Consider the following 27,701-nt stretch of genomic DNA (forward strand, 5'->3'; position numbering starts at 1 on the left):
TGTTGCTGTCTATGGAGGATGAAGGAGCTCTCGAAATTTATCTAAAATATATAAGCTTAAATTATCTTCCTAAAGATGAATAAAGGTTTTCGGAGATTGTAATGACACCAGGGTTAGTGATGAATAACAGAATTTTCATATCAGGTGAGCTAAATCTTTTAATTCTCCTCAGCTACGGAACTAAAATCACATCCTGAATGGTAAATGTAAACTAGTTCCCAAGTTTGTTTAAGGAGGATTGCAATCATTATGAATGTATATAAACAGCAGTTACTTCATCATTCAGCAACATACCTTGACTTCTATTTTTCCACATAATAACTTCACTGATCTGAACCACAGGTTCAAATCTCCATTATAAACAGCAAGCTAAATTTGTTTGACATTAATCTATCAAGAACGAGCAGGCAAACTGTCTTTTGTTTTGATGAACTATTTCTGAAAGTATTGAATTGTAGTGAGTGATGTGATACTTTTCATTCTGCAGTTCAGTACAACAAAGATAATACAGAAGTATAGTAGGCAGTGTTCAATGCTAATGTGTTTTGGTATAGAGTAAAAAGGATTTTCAGGCCATGTTGGAAAACTCTAATCCATCACTACAAAAAAAGCATCTAAGCTTCGCAGATAAAAGGTTGTTGTATAACTGAATTTGACTAATGTGTGCAGGTGTAGAAGGCAATAGGTTTGGCACAGGACGTGCCCTTAGATTTATGCCCAGCAGAGCCATTGATGTCTCTCAGAGTAAATTATAGAGATGCTAGATCATGAGCATGTTGTCTGAAGCACAAGAGTGGAAAACGAAAAGCGGTCAATGTCACGGACATAATATAAAATAGATTCTGGACCACTTTATGACATTTTTAGCTACTATTTCAGTGAGGATAAATAAAAAGCTCTTATTTTGTGAGCGTTATCTGACTTGACCCATTTTAAGGGCTTTCTTTAACCATCCCTCCAGAGCCGATGTGGGTCACACAGTCGGAGGACACCAAATCACAAGCAGGTGCTTGGAGTCTGAAAATGCTGTGCTATATCACAAAAAACTTCATGTAGAGGGCCAAGGCAAAATTAAAAGCCTCTCATTGTTTCTGTTAGCATGTGTTTGTGCACCTGGTTGCCTGGAATTTCTTTATTAGCATCGCTTCACACACCAGAGCTTGTTCTGGGTTAGAAACTACATGTGAGTCCAACACAACAGACCACGTGAGATGTTACAATACAGCTTTGTAAAAAAACTACATCAGCGGTTTATGAAACAATGTCACACATATGTATCTGATTTAATTGCCACTTTATTATCTTACTTGAATGGGGTCAGTAAGTTTTTTTTGTACGTTTTTTATTTATAAAGTCTCTTCTGCTCACCAAGGTTGCAGTAAAATGGCAATACTGTGCAATTTTGCAGTTTAAAAGAACTCATTTATCAATAAATTTTAAAGAATCTGCATTTTCAGCAGAAATTACAATTTTGTGATGTCACATGATTGTTCAGAATTGATGGTATTTAGCACTGTACACTCTCAGAAATAAAGGTACACGAGCTGTCACTGGGATGGTACCTTTTCAAAAGACCTATTGGTACCTAAAGAGTCCATACTGTTAAAAGTATGTATTGGTACCTATAAAATTTAAAAGAAACACTTTTGCACTTTTTAGATGCCAACATGTACCCTTGAGGTATTAATATGGACCTTTTAGCTCCAAGTTTGTACCTTTTAAAAAAGATACAGCTCGTGTACCTTTATTTCTGAGAGTGTAGTGCAGGGGTGCTCAATCCTGTTCCTGGAAATCTACCTTCCTGTACAGTTTAGCTCCTACCCTGATCAAACCCACCTGAACCAATTAATTAGGACCTGAAATCCACTTGATAATTACAGACAGGTGTGTTTGATAAGGGTTGCAACTGAAATCTGCAGGAAGGTAGATCTCCAGGAACAGGATTGGCCTCCCCTGGTGGAGTGTTTATTATTAAGCATTCAGTAAGTACATAAACCAGAGTGACCATTTAGTAGTACAAATACTTAAGTTTAATAATTTACAGTCGACGCCCATAGTCTAGTGGTAAAGTGCGCCGACATATAGCACTTGACCTAAGTTCGATACTCGGCTCGAGGTCCTTTACCAATCCTTCCCCCCTCTCTCTGCTCTCTATGTATTCATCACATCTCCACTAATCTATAAAATAAAGGTGAAAGCCCCTAAAAATATAGGTATGCAAATTTAAAACAGCACAAATTATGTTAAAAGCTAGGAATAAGTGTCTTCCAAAATGCACACAAAGGTTTTTTTTTGAAGAAAGACAAGGGGGATATAATCTGAGAGAAGAACAAAATCTTAGGAGGTTGAAAACAAGGACAACTTAAAAAAAAAAAAAAGTGTGTCTGTATGTGTTGTGAAATTATGGAACAGTCTAGAACAGATTCTCAAACAATGTCAGGATGTCAGTTGTATAAATATATATTATTAAAGGAATATAATGATAAAAAGAGGTGATTGAAAAAGAACAAAATGTGAAAGGTTTGATGAAATCTAAATTAATGACTGTTTGCAATACTATGTATTTTTGGGTCAATGTTATAAAACGTAAATGTACAAATGGATACAAACATGTAATATGTCAAAGATGCCAAAAGAGAAGATGAATTTGCCCTTCAGTGTTTGGACTCTCAGTAATGATTTCAAACCACACTGAACTGAGCTAAACTGAACTGAACTTAAACACTAAAAACTGAACCACCCTGATCCAGTTACTATGACCATTTATGTGAAGCTGCTTTAACACAATCTACATTGTATAAGTGCTATACAAATAAAGCTGAATTGAATTGAATTGAAAAAGGGATAACATATGTCTCCTGTAAAAAAAAGAAGAAAAAAAAAGAAAAAGAGTAAAATAAGAAATAAGTTAAAGTAATAAAGGAATGATGTGCGTGATAATGGGGTGGGGAAATGAATAAGCTTGTGCTTCATCCCACACCATTTCAACTATGTTAAAATGTATTTTGTTTATAGAATTGTTTTGTGTAGGATTTTTCCTGTTCGAAATAAATCAAATCAAATGAAAGAAATGAAATTTTCTTCAGGAAATCTACATATTGTGCAACGAGTTCAAAATCCAGATTTAGCAATAAGAACGGAAGCAAACTTGGGAGTGTTAGGCTGTAACCATTTACTGTAAATCTTTATGTACGTAATGTTTTTACAAAACATCATTCAATAAATCTGAATTGGCACAGAAACGGATGATAAGAAGCACTAAAGAGATACAAAACGACCAATACACTTGTTTTTTTATGAAAATAAACACAAAAACATACAGTTTAAACCATGTGTCAAATAGCACTTCAAAAATATTTTTAGTTTCAAGCTACATTTGAAGTCTACCAGCATTCTGTCTACAAAACATTATGAATTCATATCAACGCATGTGTATGCCAAGTAAAATACAATACAGATCCAATATCCAAAGGCACAAGATACGACTAAAACTATAGGCTTTAAAAAAAGAATATAGAGTATATATATATATTCATGTATTTCAATAAGACATGGTCACAAAAGCGAACACTACAAGGCTCAAGTCAAAGAACTACTCACACTCACATTGATATTACAAATGTACAAATTGACACTTCTTAAGGTAACTCTCATCAATACAGAATCTGGGAAGAAAAAAAAGCATCATGACTACTGAAATATCACGTTTTCTTTCTGCTCAAACAACTGAACACCAAAGATTGAATATTGTATACGAAATGGTAGTTGCACATATCTGAAACGACATCCAACAAACGAATCAACCATGCTATATTGATTTTTTCCCCCATTTTTCTTTTTGCACGGAAAACATGCAAGCAGCACAAAGAGCAATCTGGGACAGACAGCCAATATTGTCTTATGGATGAATGCGTCAATACAAACTCTCAGACTATGAAGTAATTGAGTTTGAGCTACAGCCCGCGGTCGCAAAAATGGAGAGAGTGAGATAAGCGGGAGACCGTCTCGAGGGAAATGACATCAGAGAATGATACCGCAACCTAGTTTTTGTAATGCAATTGGATTTCTTTCGCTATCTGTTGTTGTTGTTGTTGTTATGGAAGGGCACATGCTTTAGCTCATTCCCTCGACTAGCCCCCATCCGTTATGTCGTCATCATCATTCATCTCATTGTCCACAGCAATAGAAAAGGTTTTCATCTTGGAGCACGTGACTCATCCAAAACGATATTGCACAAAGCCTATTAAAACGCGTTTGTTCCCTACAAAATCATATTGGAATGGAGCAGCTTCGAGACTGATTGCCAGGTGCAATATTACACAGAGTCGTACGCGAAATACGCCATCAACCACCAAACCAAACAAATGCTACATATTCCAAAGCTGCAGTCATGTTACATCTTCAAATCAAGACTCATGCCATAGTCACAAGGTGTTTGGGAGACTGTTAGGCACATACAACTATGGCATCAAGTTGAGTTGATTCCAACAGCAAATAACACGGGAAAGGCTTTGGAAACATCACCTTTCACAATATTAAAAAGTGGACATTTCTTCCATATGCCACAATCAAAAGAAGAACTCTAAACCGAAACGATTCACATAACAGCTCTTTAGATCGAATTGACGAGTGGTTCAATTGGAGAGCTGGGCAAGAGGCACAGTTTACAAAATTTAGCAGCATTACACGTACAGCAGAAAAGAGGGCATGGAATACAGGGCTACTCTTCACATGTACACTCAATCAAAGCACAGCAACCCATTAACATGGGCGTTTAGTGCCAGTTAAGTTCAGTGTTTTGTTTGCGCTTTGAACACCCATGGAAGTATTAATGCAGTCTTTCACATTTTTAGGAACGGCCCTCAGAGGGTTGAAGAATCTCTGTTTGTAATAGGTTTGTTTACAGTCAGAAGGGGCAGTTTGCTATAGTTATGGCGCAGAAATAAAATAAAGGGAAATAAAAATCACGTGATAACAGATCATCAGTTTAACACAACACAACAAACAAAACAGTTAAAAATGATACAAATCGACCAAATAAAATCAACAAATATTATATAATAACAAACATCATTAAATTAAGAAAATGTGCTTTCATAGAACTAATTAGTCACAGATATTAACGGGTTACTAATAAAACAATTTAAGGGGCCGATCACACCAAACGCACTTTTACGTTCCAAAAACGCGAGGCACACAACACTTTAGTGTAAAAAAAAAAAGTATCACCTTTTAAGTCGATAGTCAACGACTGAATCAGCTGGGTATTGTGCGCGAGTGTTACTGTCGATATTGGTTAAACTTTAATATTTAATAATATTGTGAAACTCAACATTTGTGAGTCATACGGCACCGGATAACTCAAAACAGCGACCACCAGTCTTTCCTCCATCTTTAAACAAGGCAGTCACCTCAATGGAAACCGCCGTGGGAGACACGACTGACGTAGCACGTTTTTTTCACTCAAAGTTGACGTTATTTCAACTGTGAGTGCACATAAAAATTTTTAATTCGAATTCGCCTGTGCTGTCGTTGTCAATAGGAAGAAAAGCATCAATAGAGCTGCCATTTTAGTACAGGGTAGCGCTCCTTTGAAATGAATGTGGGACCAAGATGTAGTGGAGGACTGTGGTAATCTAAAGCCATAGATATGTAAACATATATGCATAGATCTATAATCTGGAGCTTTCCCGGTGGTCAGTATGCAAATATTTTTTTAAATGACAAAAACTATAATTTTACATCACTTTTCTACATTGAAGGATAAGTGACCGCACAAGCATTGCTGACCCAGAGCGTGTGTTTGTGTGCATGGAAATGTATTATCCACCCGACCCGTTTATAATCCATGTCCTGCAACTGCCCCCCGCTCCTGCTTTCAGTTTTAATTCTAACGTAGGGAGTGATTCGTTAGTGAATGAATCACCGATATGAATGACTCGTCTGAACCATCGATATCCCTGCATATCCACTTTTCTGATCTAAATGGTATGAAACATTTGTAATATTAAATAATTTAGGATGGACAGTAAGTCTATGCACATTGAGGCGCAGACACTTATGCTATCAGCCATTCTCCATTAGAAGTTACTTTAAAAACTAGCCGTTCTAGCGCGTTTGGTGTGATCGGCCCCTAGGAAAATAAAATGACTAAACTTTGAACTGCTCTTTCAGAGAAAAATACATGAGGTTTACATGTTAAACAAAAATCACACACACACCAAACATGTATTTAAAACATTTTCATGCAAATTAAAAATGTGACCATGTTTTATCACGTGAAAATGTTCTGAAACATGTTCTGTGTGTGCTTTACTTATAACTTTAACTCAGGCCAGTAGCCGCGGAGTGGGGTGGGGTGTGGGGGGACTGCTATGCCATAATACATTTTAAAAATAACCATCAAAAAAGGCTTTAAGACCAAGCAGAATCCTCTTTTGGCTGTTGTTTCAGAGTGACAGGAAAGTTGAATATGCTGGCCAGGTTGTGTTTGTGTAATAAATGTCAATAGGCTAGTTTTTTAATTTAAAACTTGAAGAGCATCCTTTTTTCTAATGATACAGTTGAAGTTAGAATTATTAGCCACCTTGAATTATTAGACTCCCCATAAATCCCCCCCTTTAAGCTATATAAGCTTTATATAGCTTAAAGGGGCTATTAATTTTGACCTTAAAATGGCTTTTAAAAAACTAAAAACTGCTTTTATTCTAAAAAAAAAAATAAATAAAACAAATAAGATTTTTTCCAGAAATAAAAATATTATCAGACATACTGTGAAAATGCCCTTGAACATCATATGAGAAATATAAAAAAAAAAACTATAAAAAAATTAAAGGGGGTCTAATAATTCTGACTTTAACTGTATGTGATGTAATAAATTTGTATTTGAAAAATAAGTATTATTCTCATATTTTTTCTTCCAAATCTTTAGGAAATGTTTTTGGTACATCGAAAAATGTGGGTGATGACCATCTGACAAGCTAATCCAACAAACAAAATAGTGCTTAAAAGGTAATTAAACCTAAAAATTAAATAGAAAATGAGGCTAATAACTGCAAAAAGGTCCATATAAAAAAAAAAAAAAAGAACCTCCCCTTTCACCAGGCTGGCTACGGGCCTGAACATGTGATCCTCGTGTGGTTTTCTCTGCAATGTTATGATGCACATCCTAATCCATATCAGATGATCTTAAAAGTAACCCCAACAAATTTAAAAAAAAAAGATTTTTATAACGATAATTTTCCATTTTCCATGATTGATATCGTAACAGAAGTACTGAGTGTGCAACAGCACACCGACTGTCATTATACGTGTTCACACACATGGAACGTTTTCACTCAATAGTAATTGGCACAAGTCTCTTCTTCTTCTTTCTTGCCCCTCTCTCCTTCTCTCCCACGTCCTCCTCTGGGTCTTGCAGAGAGGTGACAGCAGTGGTGGGCTTCTGGAGGTCCCCTGCTGCGTCCTCGCCTCCATTCCCTGATCTGGGGTTTGGGGTTTGGGAAGGAGGTGCTGAAGTGTGGGTGTCATAGTTCATGGTAGAGGAAACTTGAGAGATAACTGGCGTTTGGACTGAGGAAGAGGAGGAAGAAGCTTCAAAGGTCTGCTCACTTATCTCAAAGTGTCCGAGCCCCTCTTCCTCTTGCATGTGACTCAGGTAGTCTGGGAGGAGGAACTCACTAGGAAATGAAAAATGAGAAAGAGAGAAGGGCCTGTGTTCAGAAAAATCTAACATAAGGCAAAGCAGACTAGGTTAAAAAACTGTACATTTATCTTTCATAAACTCAGTACCTTCAATACCTTTTTGTTAGCAAGGTAAACTTCAAAATATAGAAAATAAAGATTTCAGCTTTCAGTCTCCTTCTGTGAAGCCACAATCAGAGGATGTCAAACCATTCAGACGCAAGTTCAAAACAAAGCAATTTGTCAAAAAAGAAAAGTTCATCTGATTCATCCAAGATAGTGATCCAAGTTTGGTATACGAGTGTAAGATTTTATTGGATTTTGTTTTTCCTTTTCATGAACAGCCAGTCCTAGCATGTTTAAGTCTAACAATAAGCTTTGGCAAAATGTCCTTTGGCAAAACATTACAGCTATCTAAACAAAAGTCAACATCTGAAGCTTGATTGAGGATTGTGGCTTGGCAGAAAAAGGGATTTAACAAGCATTCACAATTTAAACACCAATAGCTCAATCCGTCAATAGGATTTAGATAGTAATGACATAATTTCCTATTTCTTTAATGCAAGTCCTTTCACTCTTGACACGATGACTTCAAAAGTTCTTTGCACAAACATGACAAGTAAAATACTGACAGGTTTATTTTTTTTATGTATTTACTGACTAAAATGATCTAAAATTTTATTTTAGACACCTAATTGGTCCAATTTAATACAAATTGTTCTTGATTGCCAATAAAATAAACTTACTTTATCATCAAAATCCCAAACTATGGATAAATGCAGACTCGTCAATGTAATTAAATGCAATACAACTTAACATTGATAGACGATAAAACCCTTTAAATCTCTAGTTCACCCCAAAGATATTTTGAAGAATGCTGGTAACCTAAACGTTGATGGTAACCACTGACTTCCACTGTAAGGATTCTGCCACTTTGGTCTTGTTAATCCTTGTTTTGGTGTTTAGGAGTCCGGACACTAGTCTTGTCTTGTCTAGTATGTTGTCCTTAGCTCGAGTTTGCTCAGGTCGAGCACTCGTATTTCTCGTCATTGTCTGCCTTGTCATTGTATGTGCGACATCTTGGCTGTGCTTGGGCCGGGCGTGTGCATGATTGCACGCTCTCATCCTGGTGTTTGTTGTTTTGTTTGCAGCATGGTGTTTTGGTTCTCAGCGATCCAGTCTAGTCGGTTTTGGTTGGCGCTGGGATCGGATGTCTTGTTTGAGTGCATGGTAAGCGTTTTCATTTATCGTGTACTCGTGCTTGTGTTCTGTTTGTGTTGGTGTTGTGCTTAGTATGCGATTCATGTTTACAAGCGCCACATGCTTTAGTGTTGTGATTCATGTAAACATGCGGTTAATGAGTTCTTTCATTGGCTGTGTGTTCTAGTCCTGTTTTTTACGTGAGCACATGGCTTGTGTTGTTTCTTTGTGTCAAAAGCTCCGGTCTACTGTCTAGTCCCACCCTCATTTTTAACCCATTATTAGTTTATTATGTTCACCTGTTTGTTTGTCAATTATTCCTCCTTTATAGTCTCCTCACATCTGCTGTCCTGTGCCAGTTTCGTCATCGTTCTTTCTGTCCTGTTCCTTGCCAGCTCAGCCCAATCCAGTCTAGTTTGTCTTTCTAGTTAAGTTTTCCCCCATCAGGGTTGTTTTTGTTTTCTTTTTGTTTTATGTTATATTTATTATATACCCATTTTAGTTCTGCATTTGAGTCATAGTCCTTTCATCAGTAAAAAATACTATGGAGGTCAATGGTTACCATTATACTTTTTTTTTTTCAGCTGATAAAAGAAATAAAATAATAAAAGTGGAGAGTGAGTAAATGACGGCTGAATTTGAAATTTTTGTGTGACTTGTCCCTTTAATTAGCATACGAGAGCCAAACTATTGCCTCAGCACTCTTGCTTGCATAGGCACCATTTATTAGAGCCTGACAAAAATGAGTAGAGATCCTAAGAGAGAGCGAGGGGGCTTAAATAAAATAAACAGTTGGATGAAATAAGCGAGTCTATGTGTAGCAAGAGCTCAATGCAAAAAGGCACCTGACACCCTTTCCTCTGCCTAAATGAGTGTCTAAAGTCAGGAAGATTACCTCAACAGAATGTCTCCTCTAAATTATAGACAGTAATTCAACTGAAAGTTTCACTATTCAGCGGTAATTAGCTGACACTGGAATGATTTCCTTGCATGTCCAACTGTTTACATCTCACTGCTTCTTTTCCAAATGCACAGTCCAACGCTTGCTACTTCCAAAACGGAATTAAAGTCATTATTTTTCCATTTATAAAAAAAAAATTGTTTTCAAACAGGAAAGAACATGGTGTGCGCGCCCATGTGTTAAAGGTATTGAGAAACAAATAAACACTACATCTGTCATAATACCGATCAGGACAGTCAATAGTGGAGATTTCAGCGATTTCCTGAGAGCTCTATTCAGTTTGTAAATTTGTGCCAAATACTGCACAAAACAACCAGGGATTGCCCTTGACTGTGGCAAAGCAGGAAAGACATTTCATCTGATGGATGCATTTTGTCAATCACAGCAGAAGCAGAAAAAGCTTTCATCATCAGCTGTTTTTGAAAATATACAAGGTTTCATCAGTAATATGTTACAATAAAGTTGCTTTACATTAATGCAGTGGTTCTCAAACGTTTTTTCACCAACATTTCTCTCCATGTAACATCATAATGACCAGTATTGAAATACAGTAGCCTAGTATGCCTAATTAAGCAGCTACTGCACTGCACAGTTAAAAATGAGGCAGATTAATTCCGATTATTACGAATATGTATTATTGTCAGCCACTTTAAACATTATAAACAGTTTGAACATTTTGCTTGCAGACAAAAACATTACTTGTAAAATATTACTGTATAGTAGCCTATTCATCAAAACCTGGAAATGTTGCTTGTACCTGATGAATATAGGCTTTATGTCATACATATATACATTGTTTTACACATTTTGAAATATAAGCTGCATGTACAAATGATATATGTGTATATCCTTGAAATCTAAACATTAACTTGCATTTTAAATTTATGATTTGGAATTACATATTTACATTTAAAATTAGATCTGCTGCTCGTCATTTACAGTAGACCTATGTGTGTCAGAATAAATGCATGAATACACTGCTTGACCAATTCATACGTGCTGTATTTCCGTGATTTGGTGCGAATGAGATGTCATCTTAAGTAAACTGAAGTTCCCGTTAACTGCACACTGACCACTGTTTTCAAACAGACTCTGGTACAGTTTGTGGGTCCTCCGTCTGTGCACACGGAGACTAACTTTAATTATATTCTACCTCTAAGCTTCAAGAATGGCATTGAGTGTATGTTCTGTGTCTCGCGCCATTTGAATCACATTCAAATTAATTAGCCTAAATCTAAGGTAACAAACTAAACTGAAAGCCACGCTACTTTACAAAATAAATAACTTTTTTTATATGGAAAACGCGCATTGTTTTACATAACTACAAGCACACATTTAACACATTTGTAATAATTATTTTACTAATGATGCAGTATAGGGAATTTACTGAGTTTGCAGTAACTGAAATGCCAACACAACAGGACTGGTATGCAGAAGGGCTTCTCTAGTGCTTCTCTAGTGCTCCTGTGGCTCTGCGTCAAGCAAATTGATTTTTAAAGGGTCACGAAACACCAAAACACATTTTTTGAGCTGTTGACAGTCATATGTGTCCCACACTGCTAAAAACACTATTGGGACACATATATGTCACAAAAAAGTGAAAATTTGTTGTTTTTGCGTTATTTGAAGCAAATTTGTTCTTCCGGTTTGAAACAAATTTTTGAAGCTGCGTCACGCCGATTAGATCCTTGTGTATATTCCAGCGTGCAGACTGGCTGTCTGTACCTAGGAGTACTTAGTGATGTCTCTGAGTGAGCAGCAATAATTCATGAGAAAGACTTGGTTAAAACCAATCAGCGAGCTCTAATGTGTATGCGGTGCAACTTTATTAATATGCACGATAGCTTCAAAGACTGTTTTTACCTGTACAGTGTTCAGACAGCAGAGAGACGCCACGTTGTGTTGCCAAAACAAGTGGGAGAAAAAGAATTGTTTGGAGACACAGGTCGTCAGTGTTGTGTTCATAAATGTGCTACAAAAAAGGTTTTGTTTTCATTTTCCCGCTATGAGAGAGCAGCTGGACTCACGTGTAGATTACAGTGCACGCAACAAAAATACGTGTCTAAGGAAATTTTTTTACCCGAGAGCATTCCTCATCTGGAAATGAGAAAATGCTCGTCTCCTTTTGATAAACACGCAGCTCCAGTTGGTGTTGATTGTCCGGTCTCTACAGATTTGGTAAGCAAGCAATCAGAGGTCTTTGTTTGTTTATTCAGAGGCAAAGTTCGTTCGTATCGTCAGCAGTACTCTTTCAGTGTTTAAAGACAGACCTTAATCAAATGACTTTTAAGTTACTAAAGTATACAGTTAGTTAATTACACTACATTATTATGAACTCAAAGATCCGCTGTAAATGCAGCTCTCCGAATGTAAACACCACAATAAAACTATTACCGTCTTGTAGGATGTACGCTGCATTTTGTGACAGGAATAACACACACGGCTTTCTGACACTACGTACCAAGTGCATCTAGGTTACCGAGAAATGCGGAGGTATTTTTCTCTCATTTGCCATGCGGTATCAATCATTGCATTAAAAATACATACTTCCAGCAATTCCTCGAATCAAATATCTCGTTTGTCACGAGGGCCATAAATGAAATTCCTGAATGAAAGAGCCAAACTGCAGTTAAAGTCCACCATTTAATAATTTGGCAAATAATTCGATTACTGATGTCCATGTAAACACATTAATCGTCTTTCTGCCCTGCGTCTGTGTGTTTGTTTTGCCTCTGTGAAAATCAGCGCATGCCCAAACCGAAACTCCCATTTTTATGCACCTTCCTTCTTTTCCTACTACGACAATCCCCCCTAAACAGAGCTGGATACGCTCACTTTCCTGACTTTTTCCAAACTAGAGGTGTGAAAACACCCTGCTGAAACAGGGGGTTTCGTGGCCCTTTAACATCTGAAGACGCGATGCACTAAAGTAAACATTCTAAAGGCTGATTTATACTTCTGCGTCAAATGCACGCGTATGCTACAGCGTTGACGCATAGCCCTACGCCGTGGCCGTCACTGACGTGCACCTCTCAAAAAATACGACGCAACGACGCATAGCGCAAGCTCTGTGATTGGTCGGCTTGGTAGCACTGATGAGTGTGGGCGGGACCGAGAGCCGTGCGAATGGTGCGACCCCGATGGAGCGATTGTTTACAAGTGTGGAGTCCTGTGAAGAAGCTCCGGATGGAAAGTTTTGTTTTGTTCTTACCTCATAGTTAAAGTTGTTGCACGTCCGCCGGTTCCTGTTAATGCAGACCAACAGAGACAGCGCGCAGAAGTATAAATGCACAGCTACGCGCGTTGCATGCGTCGTGGGTTACGCCGGTCACTTGACACAGAAGTGTAAACCAGGCTTAAGCACACCGGTGTAATCGTACGCTTCAAGGAACAGCCAATGCTGTCTGATCACATGAGTCTCAGTGTTTTCATATGCATCAAATGGTTAAAAGCGTGTGCATTTTATTCTTTTATTATTCATTGATTCTTCCGTGTACCACTAGAATGAAGCACGCGTACCACTAGTACCACAGTTTGAGAACCACTGAGCTAATGCATTCATTATCAGAAACTAACAGGGAGCAATGATTTATTGTTAATTTCTTTCATCATGTTATAATAGTGATTTCTGAATGACCATGACACTGAAAACTGTTGTATGATAAAGAAAAACATCTTTAAATCCCAAAAATATTAAATAAAACGACGAATAAATTAACTATTTAAGATAATAATATTATAGTTTAAAAATGATAATAAATACATTTACATTTAAAAATAAAATAAAACCATTTATTTTAGTATATTTCACAATATATATTTTAGTATATTTTCACAATTACAGTACTTTCATTAAAATTGGTCAGCAGTACTTTTTCAAAATAAAGTACGAATCTTCTTAACTTACTTTTTAAATATGAAAATAACACCAATATTAATAACTACTGTAAAAAATCTTGTTCATTTCTAGTTCATGACACCTACTGCAAAAACTAATAAACTTATCACCACCTGTTTTACTTATACACATATTGCTACAGTTATACAGATTGATCATTTCTCCCCAAAGTAATATAATAAAAAAAAACGAGTCAGCTACCTTAACATGAGATTAGCGGCCGACCGTACAAGACTAAATTTGAACTTCTACATATTTTCTTAAAATGTTCAGCTCCTCCTCACCTGGTCTGGAAGTAGTTTGCTAGTTCTGACGCCTCATGGTTGAGACTCCTCAGGTGTACGATTAAATTGCCGGAGTTGGTAAACATGGCGCCGCACGTTTTGCACTCGTAAATCCGAGGCTTGCGGATGATGTGGCGAGACACCCTCATGTGGTGCTTATATTCACCGAAGGAAGTGAAAGTGGCGCTACAGATCTGGCACCGGAAACATCGTTTACCTTCGTGCTTCAGCCGGTGCATCTTCAGAGAGTAAGCCCGCGTAAACTTTTTCCCACATCGGTCACACTGGAATGGCTTAATGCCTGTATATTGGGAAGACACAAAACAGCAGTCAATCAAACAGAGCCAGAAAAAAGGAGATAATTAGTAAATAAAGAAGATGATTCGAGAGAATCACATGCTTATGATTGCTTGCGGCTGGTTCTGCATTATCCAATTTATGATTCACCAATCAGACGAGTCCTAAGCCACTATAAACACCCTAAGTTCTATATCACAGCCAGCTTCGTTTGAAAAGGAATCCCCCTTTCCACCCCTACTCCTCCACCTTTCCTAGCTGGTTAGCACTGTTGCCTCACAGCAAAAACGTCACTTGTTCTAGTCCTTACCAAGCCAGTCGACATTTCTGTGCGGAGTTTACAAATTCTCCCCGTGCTCATGTGTGTTTCCCCGGTTTTCTCCCACCGTCCAAAAACGTGCAACTTAAGTTAATTGACTAATCCAAATCGGCACCATAGAATCTCCAGCAATGTTTGTTATTCACATAAGCCACAACTAAACCGACTGCCTACAATGGTTTTCATCAGTCCAGCTGCGATGAGAAGTTCTGTTTGGACAATCGACAGCAAACAAATGTCAGCTCTGTTTAAACTAACATGCAGATTAGGGAGAATCATGTTATACTCTTCTTTGCAATACAAGACCCCATTTTAGGATGTTTTAAAGCTTAACTACTGAACAATCCTAAGCTGTCCTAAAACGTTTAAACAATAAAGGCTCAGAATATTAAAGTATATAACTGCCTAATTCTTTTATGTACATGGCACACACTGTCAAACACAGCCTTTCAAAGTATAGCATGCATGAATGCAAGAGCTTTACAAATCCCCACTAGAAAGATTCATCGGTGTTCCATGTCTGCAAAAAGTCAAGCAATAAAAATGTCTCATTTAAAATAGAGAGTATTATTAAATCCCTCACATGTGCTAAGTCACACATACAGTATCTTGCCAAACGTTTTGGGACACCCCTCAAAATAATTGAATTCGGGATTTCCAATCACTTCCATCACCTTGGCTCTAAAGACTGCTTCTAAAAGCATTTGTGAAAGAATGGGTCACTCTCAGGAGCTAAATGAATTCAAGTGTGGTACCATGCTAGGTTGCCACCTGTGCAATTCCAAGTCCATTTGTGAAACGTTCTCACTACTAAATATAATAGTGGAAGCAAAAACAGCAGCATGTGTAGAATCACAGAGGGTCATGTTAAATTGCATCAGCGTGTCCTGGGGTGCAGTGCGACTTCTCACCAACTCTCTGCAGAGTATAAATGTGGCCTTCAGATAAGTCCAAAAACAGTGCATGGAGAGCTTCATGGAACGGGTTTCCATTGATCAGCAGCTGCATCCAAGCCTTACATCACCAAATGCAATGCAAAGTGTCAAATGCAGTGGTGTAAAGCCCACCACTACTAGACTCTAGAGCAGGTGATGTGTTCCCTTGAGTGACAAATCACACATCTCTGACAGCCAATCAGATAGATGAATCTTGGTTTGACAGTTGCCAGATAAATGTACTTGTCTGACTGCATTGTGCTAAATGTAAAGTTTAGTATAGGGGATTGCAATGTGGGCTTTCTATAAGCGCTGGGCAATATTGAAAAACAAATAGCACAATATCGTTTAATATCATTCGGTATTGATAATTATTGAATATTTTCTAACAAAAATTTAAATAACTTTTGCACAACATGTGCGAGTCACTCACATATGCACGTCGAGCAAGTCGCGCTCCTTCATTGGAAATGTCAAACCTATACCCTAAGCTTACTGGCATTGCTTCCGAGGCACGTACTCAGCAGCCACATTTTAATAAAACTATAGCACTTCATACCAAACTTTTAAAATTAATATTGTACACTGTCTTCGGTCAATAAATACCGATACCAATTTTATCATCCAGCCCTACTTTGTATTAAGAGTTTGGACTTTGTCCAGGCATGACTGGTCTTCACAAAGTCAGCTCCCTCAAGACCTCAACCCAACTGAACACCTTTGGGATGAATTAGAGCAGAAACCGAGAGCCAGACATTCTCGTCCAACATCAGTGCCTGACCTCACAAATGTGCTTCTAGAAGAATGGTCAAGAATTCCCATAAACACTCCTAAACCCTCCGGAAAGTCTTCCCAGAAGAGTTGAAGCAGTTACAGCTATAAAGGGTGGCCAACTTCATATTATACCCTACAGACTGAGATTGGGATATCATTAAAGTGGATGTGCACGTAAAGGCAGATGTCCCAAAACGTTTGGCAATATAGTGTTTGTGCCTATTGTTTTTGCCATTTTTCGGTAGTTTCTTAAGTTTTAGTAGTTAAAATTTTTCTTTTTTTCTGGCTTCTCAGTTTCTTTTCCGACAGTCAAACAACTGCCCAACTTAGTGTGGAGACCTTTTATGCAAAATAATTCAAAGGTCATGTGTGAACTGCATGTACATAAGAGTTGAGATGAAATAAAAGCTTTATTAATTTTGAGCAAAAACTGATAAACCTTTGAAGACTGACCTGATGTGAGCTCAGAGGTTGCTAATTGATTGTAAATGTAAACTGATTGCCAAGACAGTAACAATTAGATTGTTAGAGACTATATTATAGTGTTTTTATACTTGAGATACCATTACAAAAGGCAACTGAAGAAGTTCTCTACACATTAACATCAGTGTGCTGTGCTGTAATAGCAGAGGCTATCTTACCAGAGTGGATGAGCATGTGCTGTTTTAGATTCTGTATTCGAGTGAATCGGACGCCACATGTAGGGCACTGGAAGGGCCGTTCAGGACCATTGAGTCCAGGGCGAGTTGAAGGGCTGATGTACAGGTGGTATGGATACTGGACATTCTCTAGCCTGGAGACAGAGCAACAACAAGGCACACTAATTAGATGGATAAGCCAATTGCACACTGACTCTTAGTAATTAATGAAAAGGAACAAAAAGTGTTTTTCAATACAAATTGTTATGCTAACATTAACATAATGCTAGTTTCTGTGCCCGATGATTGGGTTGTTGGCCCTAACCTTCGACCATCACCCGTTCTACAATGCACCAGTCCCTCACAGTTCCTCCTGCAGGAGGATGGTCCCACGTTGCTCCATTGGTGGGATAAAAACCATTTATCCATGGGATAAAACCTTGCCAAATTGCTCCAGGGTGGGGTCCTTGCTGCACCACACCAGGCGATGTCACGCTCCTTGCTGTTATTGTGCTCATAAGAGGTTTTTGTATCGCACTTAGTCTGACCTGTAACCTAAGACCTTTTTTCCATGGGAGACCCTACCCTACCGACAACATAGCCCTTAGAATCACTCTGGCACTCAAACCCCTCCTCCACGATAAGGTAGCGGTTTATGAAGGAGTGGCAGATCATAGAGGAGGTTCATGCTGCCTGGATACCTACCTAGGTAGCTGTTCCAGGTTTTTCCCACTGGGAGGAGGCTATGTGTCTTGGCTGACCTAGGAACACCGTGGGATCCCCCCCAAGAAGCTTGAGGAAGTGTCTGGGGAAAGGGAAGTCTAGGGTTCTCTCCTAAGATTGCTGCCCCCACGACCAGGCCCCGGAAAAGCAGATGAAAATGAATGAATGAATGAATGAATAACATAATGCTGAAAAGGTGGCTCAGTGATAAGCACTGTTGCCTGACAGCAAGAATGTCTCAAGTTCGAGTTTTGGCAGGGCCAGGAAGCATTTAAATATGGAATTTGCATGTTCTCCCCGTGTTTGCGTGGGTTTCCTCTGGGTTATGCTCCGGTTTCACGCACAGACACGCGCTATAGGTGAATTGGCTAAAACAAATATTGGCCATAGTGTACGAGTGTGTGTGTGTGATGAGAGCGTGTGTGGGTGTTTCAATAAACATATGCCAGAGTAACTGGCGGTTCATTCTGCTGTGGCGACCCCTGACAAATCATGAACTAAGCTGAAGAATAGTTGGAATAATGCTGTGAATAATAAACAAACTAATCTATTGTGACTGATGGTTAAACATCATCTGTTAGCTCATCCCTTGATTCAATTTTAAGGGGCATAATGCCATTTCAGAAGGGTGAAAAAACAAAAAAAAGCCATTTTAAAAAGGGATGTCAGCTTTGAGGAATGAAAAATCATCTTCAAAAATCATTTAACTTCATTTTATGCTCCCTTTACATGTACACTTAGGTGAGAATCCAAAGAAAAGAGTCACGCTGTGTATTGAGTATTTTCTTTGAGTTGCGTTCATGCTCCTGTCTGCAGATTCACAGATTACCACACAAAAGTCCTAGGCTAACATATAACACACGTTTAGTCAGGCATATCGAGTTGTCATATAAAGCAGACTCCACTCCTGAGATGGACAGCAGTGTCTTTTTTATCCCATTTGTTTTGCATCATACCATTTCCCTACTCTTCCAGTATTCCAACAGGCAAATTCAGGTCCAAGAAGTTTCCAGAAAGCTTGCCAACCAGCTTCTCTGGCCTCTTGGCAGTAACTCCACATCCTAATAGCCACTACAATATCACAGAAGCCTTTGCTGCTTATAAGTATACAAGAGGAAAGACGATGATGAGAAGACTGATGTCCCTACTCAGAGGGGCCCTTTATTTTAATCATAAAAGTGAGACGTCGTAAAAGCACTCTGTAAAAACAACACAGACACCCAAAGGAGTCATACCTCTCATCCTCCTCCATGTGACCAGTAGTGTTTGGAGTGCCCTGCATGGACTGAAGACCCTCTGTCACCCCCTCATCCATGGAGCCTAAGGAAAGAGTAGAATGTTGTTTTTAAACCATTTCGACTGTAAAACAGTGTCTTTATATTTTGTTATCTACTTTATGTGTAACAGATTAGAGGCCTGTCTCAGACAAAAATGTGCATGAAATAATTGAAATCAAAGCAATCTGATAAATAGCAGTTAAAAAAAAGCTAATTAGACTAGAAAGTATGTCCATTTATAACCTAATCCCATCTAACAATAAAAATACTCTTGTTGCTTGTTGTCTTCTTTATATTTTTATTATCATAATTATAAAAGAAATCTCCAGGACATTTTGATGAATAAAAAGTATTTATTAATTCAAGTTTTGGCTGGAGGTGTGATAACCTCTGTATTATGTTTTCAGAATACCAGCTAACATCAAAATATTAAATAACTCCCAAGTTTGATCCATTGGGGATTCTGACCACCATGCAAAGCAGAAACATTTCGAGATTTATATGTGATACTAAAAGACACTTATACTAAAAACTAGTGTAAAACAATATGCTTATGAAAATAACAGAGACATAGTAAAGACAAATTACATCACTGTAAAGTTTTCCAATTTCATCTGCTTCTGTTTATCTTTGTGCCTTTGCTAATACCTGACCTCTAAATCTGCACATTGCTAAATCACATATTCTCAGGACAACTTCTATAACTCACATAACCAGTCCGTCATTCTTGATGAAAGGAAAAAGGTACATATTAAGCATGTATTAACTATGCAGGTTAAGTATGTACACTGTCAACCCTATACACAACACCCATACTTTATGATTTTAATTGTAATGGCCCTCCAGGACCAAGTTTGGACACCACTGGCCTAAGAGATTGGTTTGTCTATGCATACTAAATATGTATGTTCTCTTTAATGTTAAATAATGATTTACTAGGTTGAAGGTAGATCATTTTGGATGGATATTGATGAGTCGATGCTGTAGTGTTAAGTGAAAGGATTGAACTTCTGTTATATGGTCTGTCTGCTTCTTTTTCGGTTTCAGATTTTTTCGTTTGGTTTACTTTTCTCGAGCTGGTGAAATGATAACTTTTGCTTTAAGGACCCATGTTAAGAGTGGGTTTTACAGTAGAATTGCGAAGCTAATGGTCCAATAGTAAAAACACAGCTTAATTTTGGTCTTGCTGCTTAAGGCCATAAGGCTATTAGATGGATTTCTTGTAAAAAAATAAAATAAAAATTTCTGCAGATTTATGCAGATTTTTTTAAGAGTAAAGGAGCTAAAATTTATGTTAAAAAAAAGTTTTGTAACCTTTATTCAAGTTTTACAATACAAATCCAATTAGAACCATTTGTTTGTTAAACTAAGCTGCAGTTGGTCTCTCATCTAATACATCTACTATAAGTGAATATTACTTTACAAACTGTACCATACACAAATCATCTAAACCTTTGCAAATTATTTAATAATATAATAAAAATAAATATAAAAAATAAATAAATAAATAAATAAGTATAAATTAAGACACATTTAAATAAGTAAATATATTGAATGACAGGCTCAAAAATCTGTGAAAATCTGCTGAAAATTCTGCAGAATACCGCACAGGCTAAGAATGTTATGATACTGGAATTTGGTACCAATCGATACTGAAATATTTAAAAGGTCCATTTCCCGCCAGACACCTGAGCGTTTTGAAGTCGCAAAGATCAGCTGCTTTGTCTATAAGCTGACATAAAAGCGATCCGCTGATGAATCATGGCTTTAAAACGCTCGAGTGTCTCTGTATCTGTGGTTACTCTCAGTAAACAGTGGTGAACTGATGACCTTCACAGCCAATCACAATCATTTCTGTGATTTTGCAGACTTTTCATCTCAAATGTTGGCGAGAAATGGATGATTTTAACATTCCAGTATCGATTGGTACCAAATTCCAGTATCGTCACAACCCTAGCACACAGATTTTGTCTGGCCCTAGCTCTTGGCTCCCGCCAACCCATAGTTAGCCCTGGCTCACTATTCCCTATATAAAAAGTCCTGGGGCTACTCAATGATGGAGATCAACCAGACAGATCTAAAACAGTCCACATATAAACATTTTTCACTTTCTAATTGTAATGATTTGGTACAAGACTGAAGCTGGATGTATTCCTATTAAGGAAGAACATTACTGCAGCTTTTACTTTTATAATTGCAGAAAATATATAGCAAGCGCTGGTGTGACATACCAATCGATGAGGACTGAGGGCTGATGAGTAGATCTTCTTGGTTGTGTTCGTTGCCAGGAACTGTCTGCTGGTCACTCAGTGAACTGTGTGGAGCACTGACTGGTTGAGAAGCCTCTTCATGAACTTCTTCATCACTCAGCCTCTCCACCTTCACCTGCACATCCTCTTCTTCCTCCTCCTCTATACCCGTTGCTCCCCCTACGCCCAGGCCACGGGGACCCTCACAGGACAGATACTCCACCAGAGCCCTTCCGCTAGAGTCTTGACCTGACGCTCCAGATGTTTCCAGAAGACCATCAGGTAGTTTTGACTTCTCTGGAGTAAACCGGCGGTCTACACCGAAGGGGTACGTCCAGGAGAAGGCTAGGGATGGTTCCAGGGCCTGTGCTGAGCTCTCTGGGAAGGAAGAAGAAGAGGGCGAGGGGTTGGGGACTTGCGGAGAGGTAGAGGATGCTGGTTGTGGGCTTGCAAAGCCTTTACGTTTGCGTCTGGACTCACGACACACAGGGATGGGCCGCTCTTGCACGCTGCACTCAGATGAAACCGGAGATGGTGAGAGGGCATCTACAGGGGCAAGGGTGCAGCTGGCATGGCCTTCAGGGGGTTCTTGGGGTCTGTGCAAACCTGGAGGTTGGATGCTACCAGGAGCTCCTGCTCCCGAAGATGCCGCGTTCCACAGGATACTGGACTTCATGAACTCCGAGCAAGTGTTGGCCACTGCAAACATCTGCATGTAGCTCGCTGCAGCCAATACATCGATGATATTCTCCGTACTAATGGACAGAGTAGATGTGTATGCATATTCCAGAAGAGGAGCGAAACCAGCAACCGTCACATGTTGGAGATCAAGCACGTGTTTGTTATCTTCACCGACAATTACAGGGTCTTCTTCAGCCGGCTTCCCAGACAACTTTGCCCGAAGAAAGTCACTACAGCAGGCTAGGACTACCTTGTGGGCTGAGAACAGCTGGCCCTGTACCCGGATGGTGACGTCACAAAAGTGGCCCTCACTGCGCAGGGTGTTAAGCTTATCCAGAAGCTCCTGGCTGTGGCTGGGGGAGTTGTGTGTGAACGTTTTCACACCCATCCTTTACAGTAGTAGGACTGTCTAGAAAAAAACAAAACAAATTAAATACATCATTTTACCAATATTAATAATAACCAATAGTCATCATGTTTACATTCATGGTTATAAGAAAAACAACATTTGATGAATATTAATTGTGACATAAAACGTCAAAATCCAAATATATTGCACCAAAACCAAGCCAGAATTATTTAATAAAATTCTAAAATAAAGGCATTAAAAATCTGAATTATTTAATAAAATTTCAAAATAAAGGCATTAAAAATCAGAATTATTTGATGAAATTCCTAAATAAAGACATTAAGAATATGAATTTCAAATAAAATCTAAAAATAAACACATTCAAAATTTAAATTATTTAATAAAATTCCTAAATTAAGACATTAAAAATCTGAATTATTAGATGAAATTTCTAAATAAAGACATTAAAAATTAGAATAATTTGACGATATTCCTAAATACAGACATTAGGAATCTGAATTTTTAAATAAAATTTCAAAATAAAGACATTCAAAATCTGAATTATTTAATAAAATTCCTAAATAAAGGCATTAAAAATCAGAATTTTTTGATAAAACTCTTAAAAAAAGGCATTAAAAATCTGAATTATTTGATAAAATTCCAAAATATTTTGATAAAATTCCAAAATAAAGACATTACAAATCATAGCAATAAATTTAACATGAATATAAATCTTTAGATCACATAATTTTGATTTCTGCCATAATTATAACAAAGTATGACTTTGTCTTACATGGTAAAAAGGGCACAGAACATAGACCTTCTCTAGATATTTAAATTATTATAAAACTATAAATTTGTACCTGAAAATAAAAACATGTAAAGTACATTTACATTTTAAGAAGGGAACACCTGCATTGGGGGCGACGCAGTGGCGCAGTGAGTAGCACGTTCGCCTCACAGCAAGAAGGTCGTTGGGTCGATCCCTGGCTCAGTTGGCGTTTCTGTGTGGAGTTTGCATGTTCTCCCTGCGTTTGTGTGGGTTTCCTCCGGGTGCTCCGGTTTCCCCCACAGTCCAAAGACATGCGGTACAGGCGAATTGGGTAGGCTAAGTTGTCCGTAGTGTATGAGTGTGTGTGTGTGAATGTGTGTGTGGATGTTTCCTAGATATGGATTGCGGCTGGAAGGGCATCCGCTGCGTAAAAACCTGCTGGATAAGTTGGCGGTTTATTCCGCTGTGGCGACCCCGGATTAATAAAGGGACTAAGCCGACAAGAAAATGAATGAACAACTGCATTGGTTTTATAATTAAGTGACAGCACATTTTAAATTTTCAAGTAAGCATCATGACATATAACTAAATATTTACCAGTGAAAAGAAATTTGTTACACTGGGAACTAGCCATTGAAATGCTTGTGAAGACTTGAAGTAACACACTGACATCAGAGAACAAAAACAAGACTGTACAAGATATGGCATACACCATATAGACTCAAAATAAACATGGCATGATTATAAATGAATTTGTGCTAAAACTAATGAACTGACAACAGGTATATGTTTAATCGATTCAATTATTTTCCTGGTCTTATTCTGCATAAGCCCAAACTCTTTCCCGAAAGCCCTCCAAAGTAATAGATCATCCATCTTAAGTGACTGGCAGGGAATGCTTTTTCCCGACTGCTGATTTAGCAAATCTACATATTCAGACAGAAGACGCGAGGCTATACACTTTCAGCACTTCAGTGGACCTCATGACACAAAGCACAATCGCATAGTTAGAATGATTCAGAGCTGAAGAATCCTGTTTTTGTAACTCTTCCAAGCCCAAACAAACTCCCTCAAACAACATCTGCTGAAAATTGCTATAGCATTGCATGGATCCAGCTGACAGCTAATACGGTGATGGCAGATACGTCTAAACTATGCAGATGACTAAACGAGTCTGTCTCGGCTTAAAGAGACCAGGATCATCTTTGGTTCTTGACTCCCGCTGTTAAACATTTACAACTGCAGTGTCTAATCAAACAAGGAGATGAAGCAAGCCAAGAAACAGCTAAAAAATGTAGTTAATTCTTGGAAAGATAACACCTGGGGTTCTCAGAACAGTAGGCTGTGTTCCACAGTGACAGAGACTTTACAAGATTTTTGGGACAAATGAGAGCAAAAAGCCATAAAAGTTCCATAAAACTCTTTTTGCTCGTGCACGTTTCTGATTTATAGCTCCAGCAGTAACTGGACAACATGGTTGAAATATTGATAAAAAACATGACCACCAATTTTTAAGGTGTCAGTGCTTGAAGCCAGAGGTTTTCAGAGCCTGCTCCTACAGAAACCCGCAAGGAGTCCAAGAGGTGCTATTGGGGGCTGTAAAATGTTTTAAGAGCAAAGAAAAGATTTTACAAATCGCATTTTTGAGGACGGTAAAGTTTAAATGCAAAGTTAAAGGGATTGTTCATCCAAACATTTTAATTAACTTTGAGGCTTTAAAACTTTGTCTTTCTCTAAAGATATTTTGAAGAAAGCTGAAACTAGGGATGCTACAAATTGATTTTTGCAGCCGGTACAGAGTACCGACATGGTGATTGGCTGATATCCAAATACCGATTCTGATGCTTCAAGCTTTAAAAGGCATAAAGCACAAGCACATTCTCTTACCTAAGAGAATAATTTAAGGATGCTGCATATGTCGGCACCAATGGCCTAGTGGATGGTGCGTCAACACATAGCACCGAGGTGCTCGCGGCGACCCGAGTTCGTTTCCTTGCTGGAAGTCCTTTGCCGACACTTCCCCTATCGCTACTCCCCTTTCCTGTCCATATATTCTGCACTGACCTATCCTAATAAAGGTGAAAACCCCTAAAATTGGTTAGTGTACTTCTTTTTCTTAAAGGAAAAAGATATGGAAAGTAATTTGCTCCATATCAGGGGGAAAAAAAATTATCTTTCGGCAATTCATAATGATAAGATACGAAACCCTAATATGGATTAAGAAATCAAAATTGTTATAAAGTAATTAGTTTATTCATTCTTTCATTTTCCTTCAGCTTAGTCCCTTTATTCATCAGGGGTTGTCATAGCGGAGCGAACCGCCAACTTATCCAGCATATGTTTTCCACAGTGGATGACCTTCCAACTGAAACCAAGTACTGGGAAACATCCATACACACTCATACACTATGGACAATTTAGTTCATCAATTCACCTATTGCAAACGTTTTTGGACTGTGGGGGAAAGCGGAGCACCAGGAGGAAACCCACGCCAACACGGGCAGAACATGCAAACTCCACATAAAAACGCCAACTGACTCAGGCAGGACTCAAACCTGTGACCATCTTGCTGTGAGGTGACAGTGCTAAACACTGAGCCACTGTGTCCCTTATAAAGTAATTAACATGGTATAAAAAATTATGCTAGCTTATTATTTTAAAGTATGTTTTTACCAAAGTATATGTTTTTGTTATGTGAGGATAATGTGTTTACACAAAAAAATAAAAATTCCTTAAATTACAGCGCCTTACAGTATAAATAGGGTTTTAAAAATTTTAGCAATTAATATATTTTAGGAAGGGATTGAACTAGGGCTGTGTGATTAATCAAAATCGAATCGCAATTTGAAACGTTGCGATTAATTAAACGCAAGAGGCTGCAATATAAAATATATATGTAAACAAAAATAACGAATAACATCTGAGGTGAAGTGCTTCAAAACCAGTCCACTACAATTCTGAAAATGAAACCGTCTAGATGTTATGCGATAGTGTCGTGTGGCATCACAGACATGGTATCGGTTGTCGTGAACTACGCCATTACACAAGAAAAAACTATTGAATGTTGTGTCACGACATCCATTTGTCATTTACGACTCCTCACGACACCCTACGTCAAGGAAATCTGGCCGAAATTGTTTGATCTAACCGGGGCTTTATAACTAGCCAATTGAGTGAGCACACTTTCATTCTGCCCAATCAGAATTGCACAGCTAAACTACGCCCACAATAATAAAAAATAATACAAACAGAAAAGCGCTGACAAGTGAGATTATGGCACCTTCTGCTTCAGAAGCATTAATAGAATAATTAATATCAAAGAAAAACAGACACCAAACAAAAACAGGTTACTTTTTAAAGGATTACTGAGCTAAAGTTTGAATTAAATTAAAATCTGCTTGAAGCTTGAATTAAATCGTAAATCAAATCGCAATATCAGTCAAAAATAAATAAATAAATAATTTTTCTCCAAATCTCAGAGCCCTAAATTGAACTAAAATTCTTTCTTTACTAGATCTTAGAGTAAGAATAAAAGTAATGACTGCTGACTGTCACTACTGACTGTTCATCTTTTTCCATAAAATGAACATTTTGTTCATAAAGAACCAATCAGCTTTGTTGTAATTCTGCTATAAGCGAACACATACATGAATACTAAGCCTCAAATTATCTTTTAAAATAAGCAATCTGATTAAACATATAAGTTAACCAAGATGTGAGAGGCACTGAAGTTAAACGCGTGCATAATTACAGATATAATTCCTCCACAATGAATGAATGGAGAATACAATATGACATCTTGTTTACGGCTGTCACACTCGTGCTTAGAAAAGTTAAAGGGGCGTGGCTTTACACACGAGTAGTTGTTGTTTACATAAGCGTTTATTCTAAATAGCAACCGGAATGACAGAAATCTCAAAACTCATTTCAAAAGTTTAGATCCACGCACATTGAATTTCTCATCACAAAAGCTACATATTTCAACAGCTTAGACGTGGCCTAACATTTGGCGACGTGCAATGTAAATTAAGCAGACGGCTCTACATATATAAAAACCGCAACCGTCAATAATGTGAGACAGCCAGAGACTCGTGTAGAAAATATAATCATGAATACATTGACATGCGTTACCGTTTATAATCCGAAACAACAGCCAGCTAACAAGCAGCATTTATTAGCTAGCTCGCTAATCCGACGTTAACGTTAAACAAGTGTCGTCAGTGTCAACACAGTGTACAAAACAATACTCGTGTTGCGTGAATGTCTCTGCAGCTCACCGGTTCCAAAGAAGAATGGACGAATCCGTTGAAATGTTGTACGACTATGAGCTCATGAATGCGATCCAGCAGCAAGCTAACTAGCTGCTAGCATTCTGACACTTGCATAGAAGTAGCGTTACTATCGCTTTTCGAAAACATGATCACATCCCGATAATTCACTCGAGTCGAGTGCCCCCCGTTTGTATTAAAAGACAAGATTCATAAAAAGAAGCCAGTTTAAGTCTGCATTGTGTATAAAATGCATTAGTCTCTCGTCTGACAGGTTTGAGGCTGATGTTTACATACTCTATCCCAGAATGCTTTTCAGGGAGCTCGTGCGACTGACCTTTCATTTTTACTGATGACCTAAAAAGCGTCGTAATGACGCAACGACACAAAATA

The 27,701-nt window shown here is 38.1% G+C and overlaps 1 protein-coding gene across 5 annotated transcripts; it reads right to left on the reverse strand.

Moving 5' to 3' along the window:
- Positions 1–3,157: 3,157 nt before the first annotated feature.
- Positions 3,158–27,625, reverse strand: zbtb44 (zinc finger and BTB domain containing 44). 5 transcript variants are annotated; one of them, XM_087252764.1, is made up of 6 exons: positions 27,318–27,625; positions 21,221–22,324; positions 18,948–19,032; positions 16,993–17,144; positions 14,244–14,327; positions 3,158–7,679 (listed from the first exon to the last, which is right to left on the reverse strand). In XM_087252764.1, exons 2-6 carry the CDS (start codon positions 22,305–22,307, stop codon positions 7,654–7,656), a joined length of 1,434 nt encoding a protein of 477 aa, XP_087108890.1. In that variant the 5' UTR covers positions 22,308–22,324; positions 27,318–27,625; the 3' UTR covers positions 3,158–7,653. The 5 variants fall into 5 exon arrangements, with proteins under 5 accessions (XP_087108890.1, XP_087108888.1, XP_087108889.1 ...); XM_087252762.1 differs by having other exon boundaries at positions 14,027–14,327; XM_087252763.1 differs by having other exon boundaries at positions 21,221–22,328.
- Between the last annotated feature and the right edge of the window lie 76 nt (positions 27,626–27,701).

Source organism: Danio rerio, chromosome 5 (genome assembly GCF_052040795.2).
Source record: "Danio rerio strain M-AB ecotype USA chromosome 5, GRCz13ab, whole genome shotgun sequence".
NCBI lineage: Eukaryota > Metazoa > Chordata > Actinopteri > Cypriniformes > Danionidae > Danio > Danio rerio.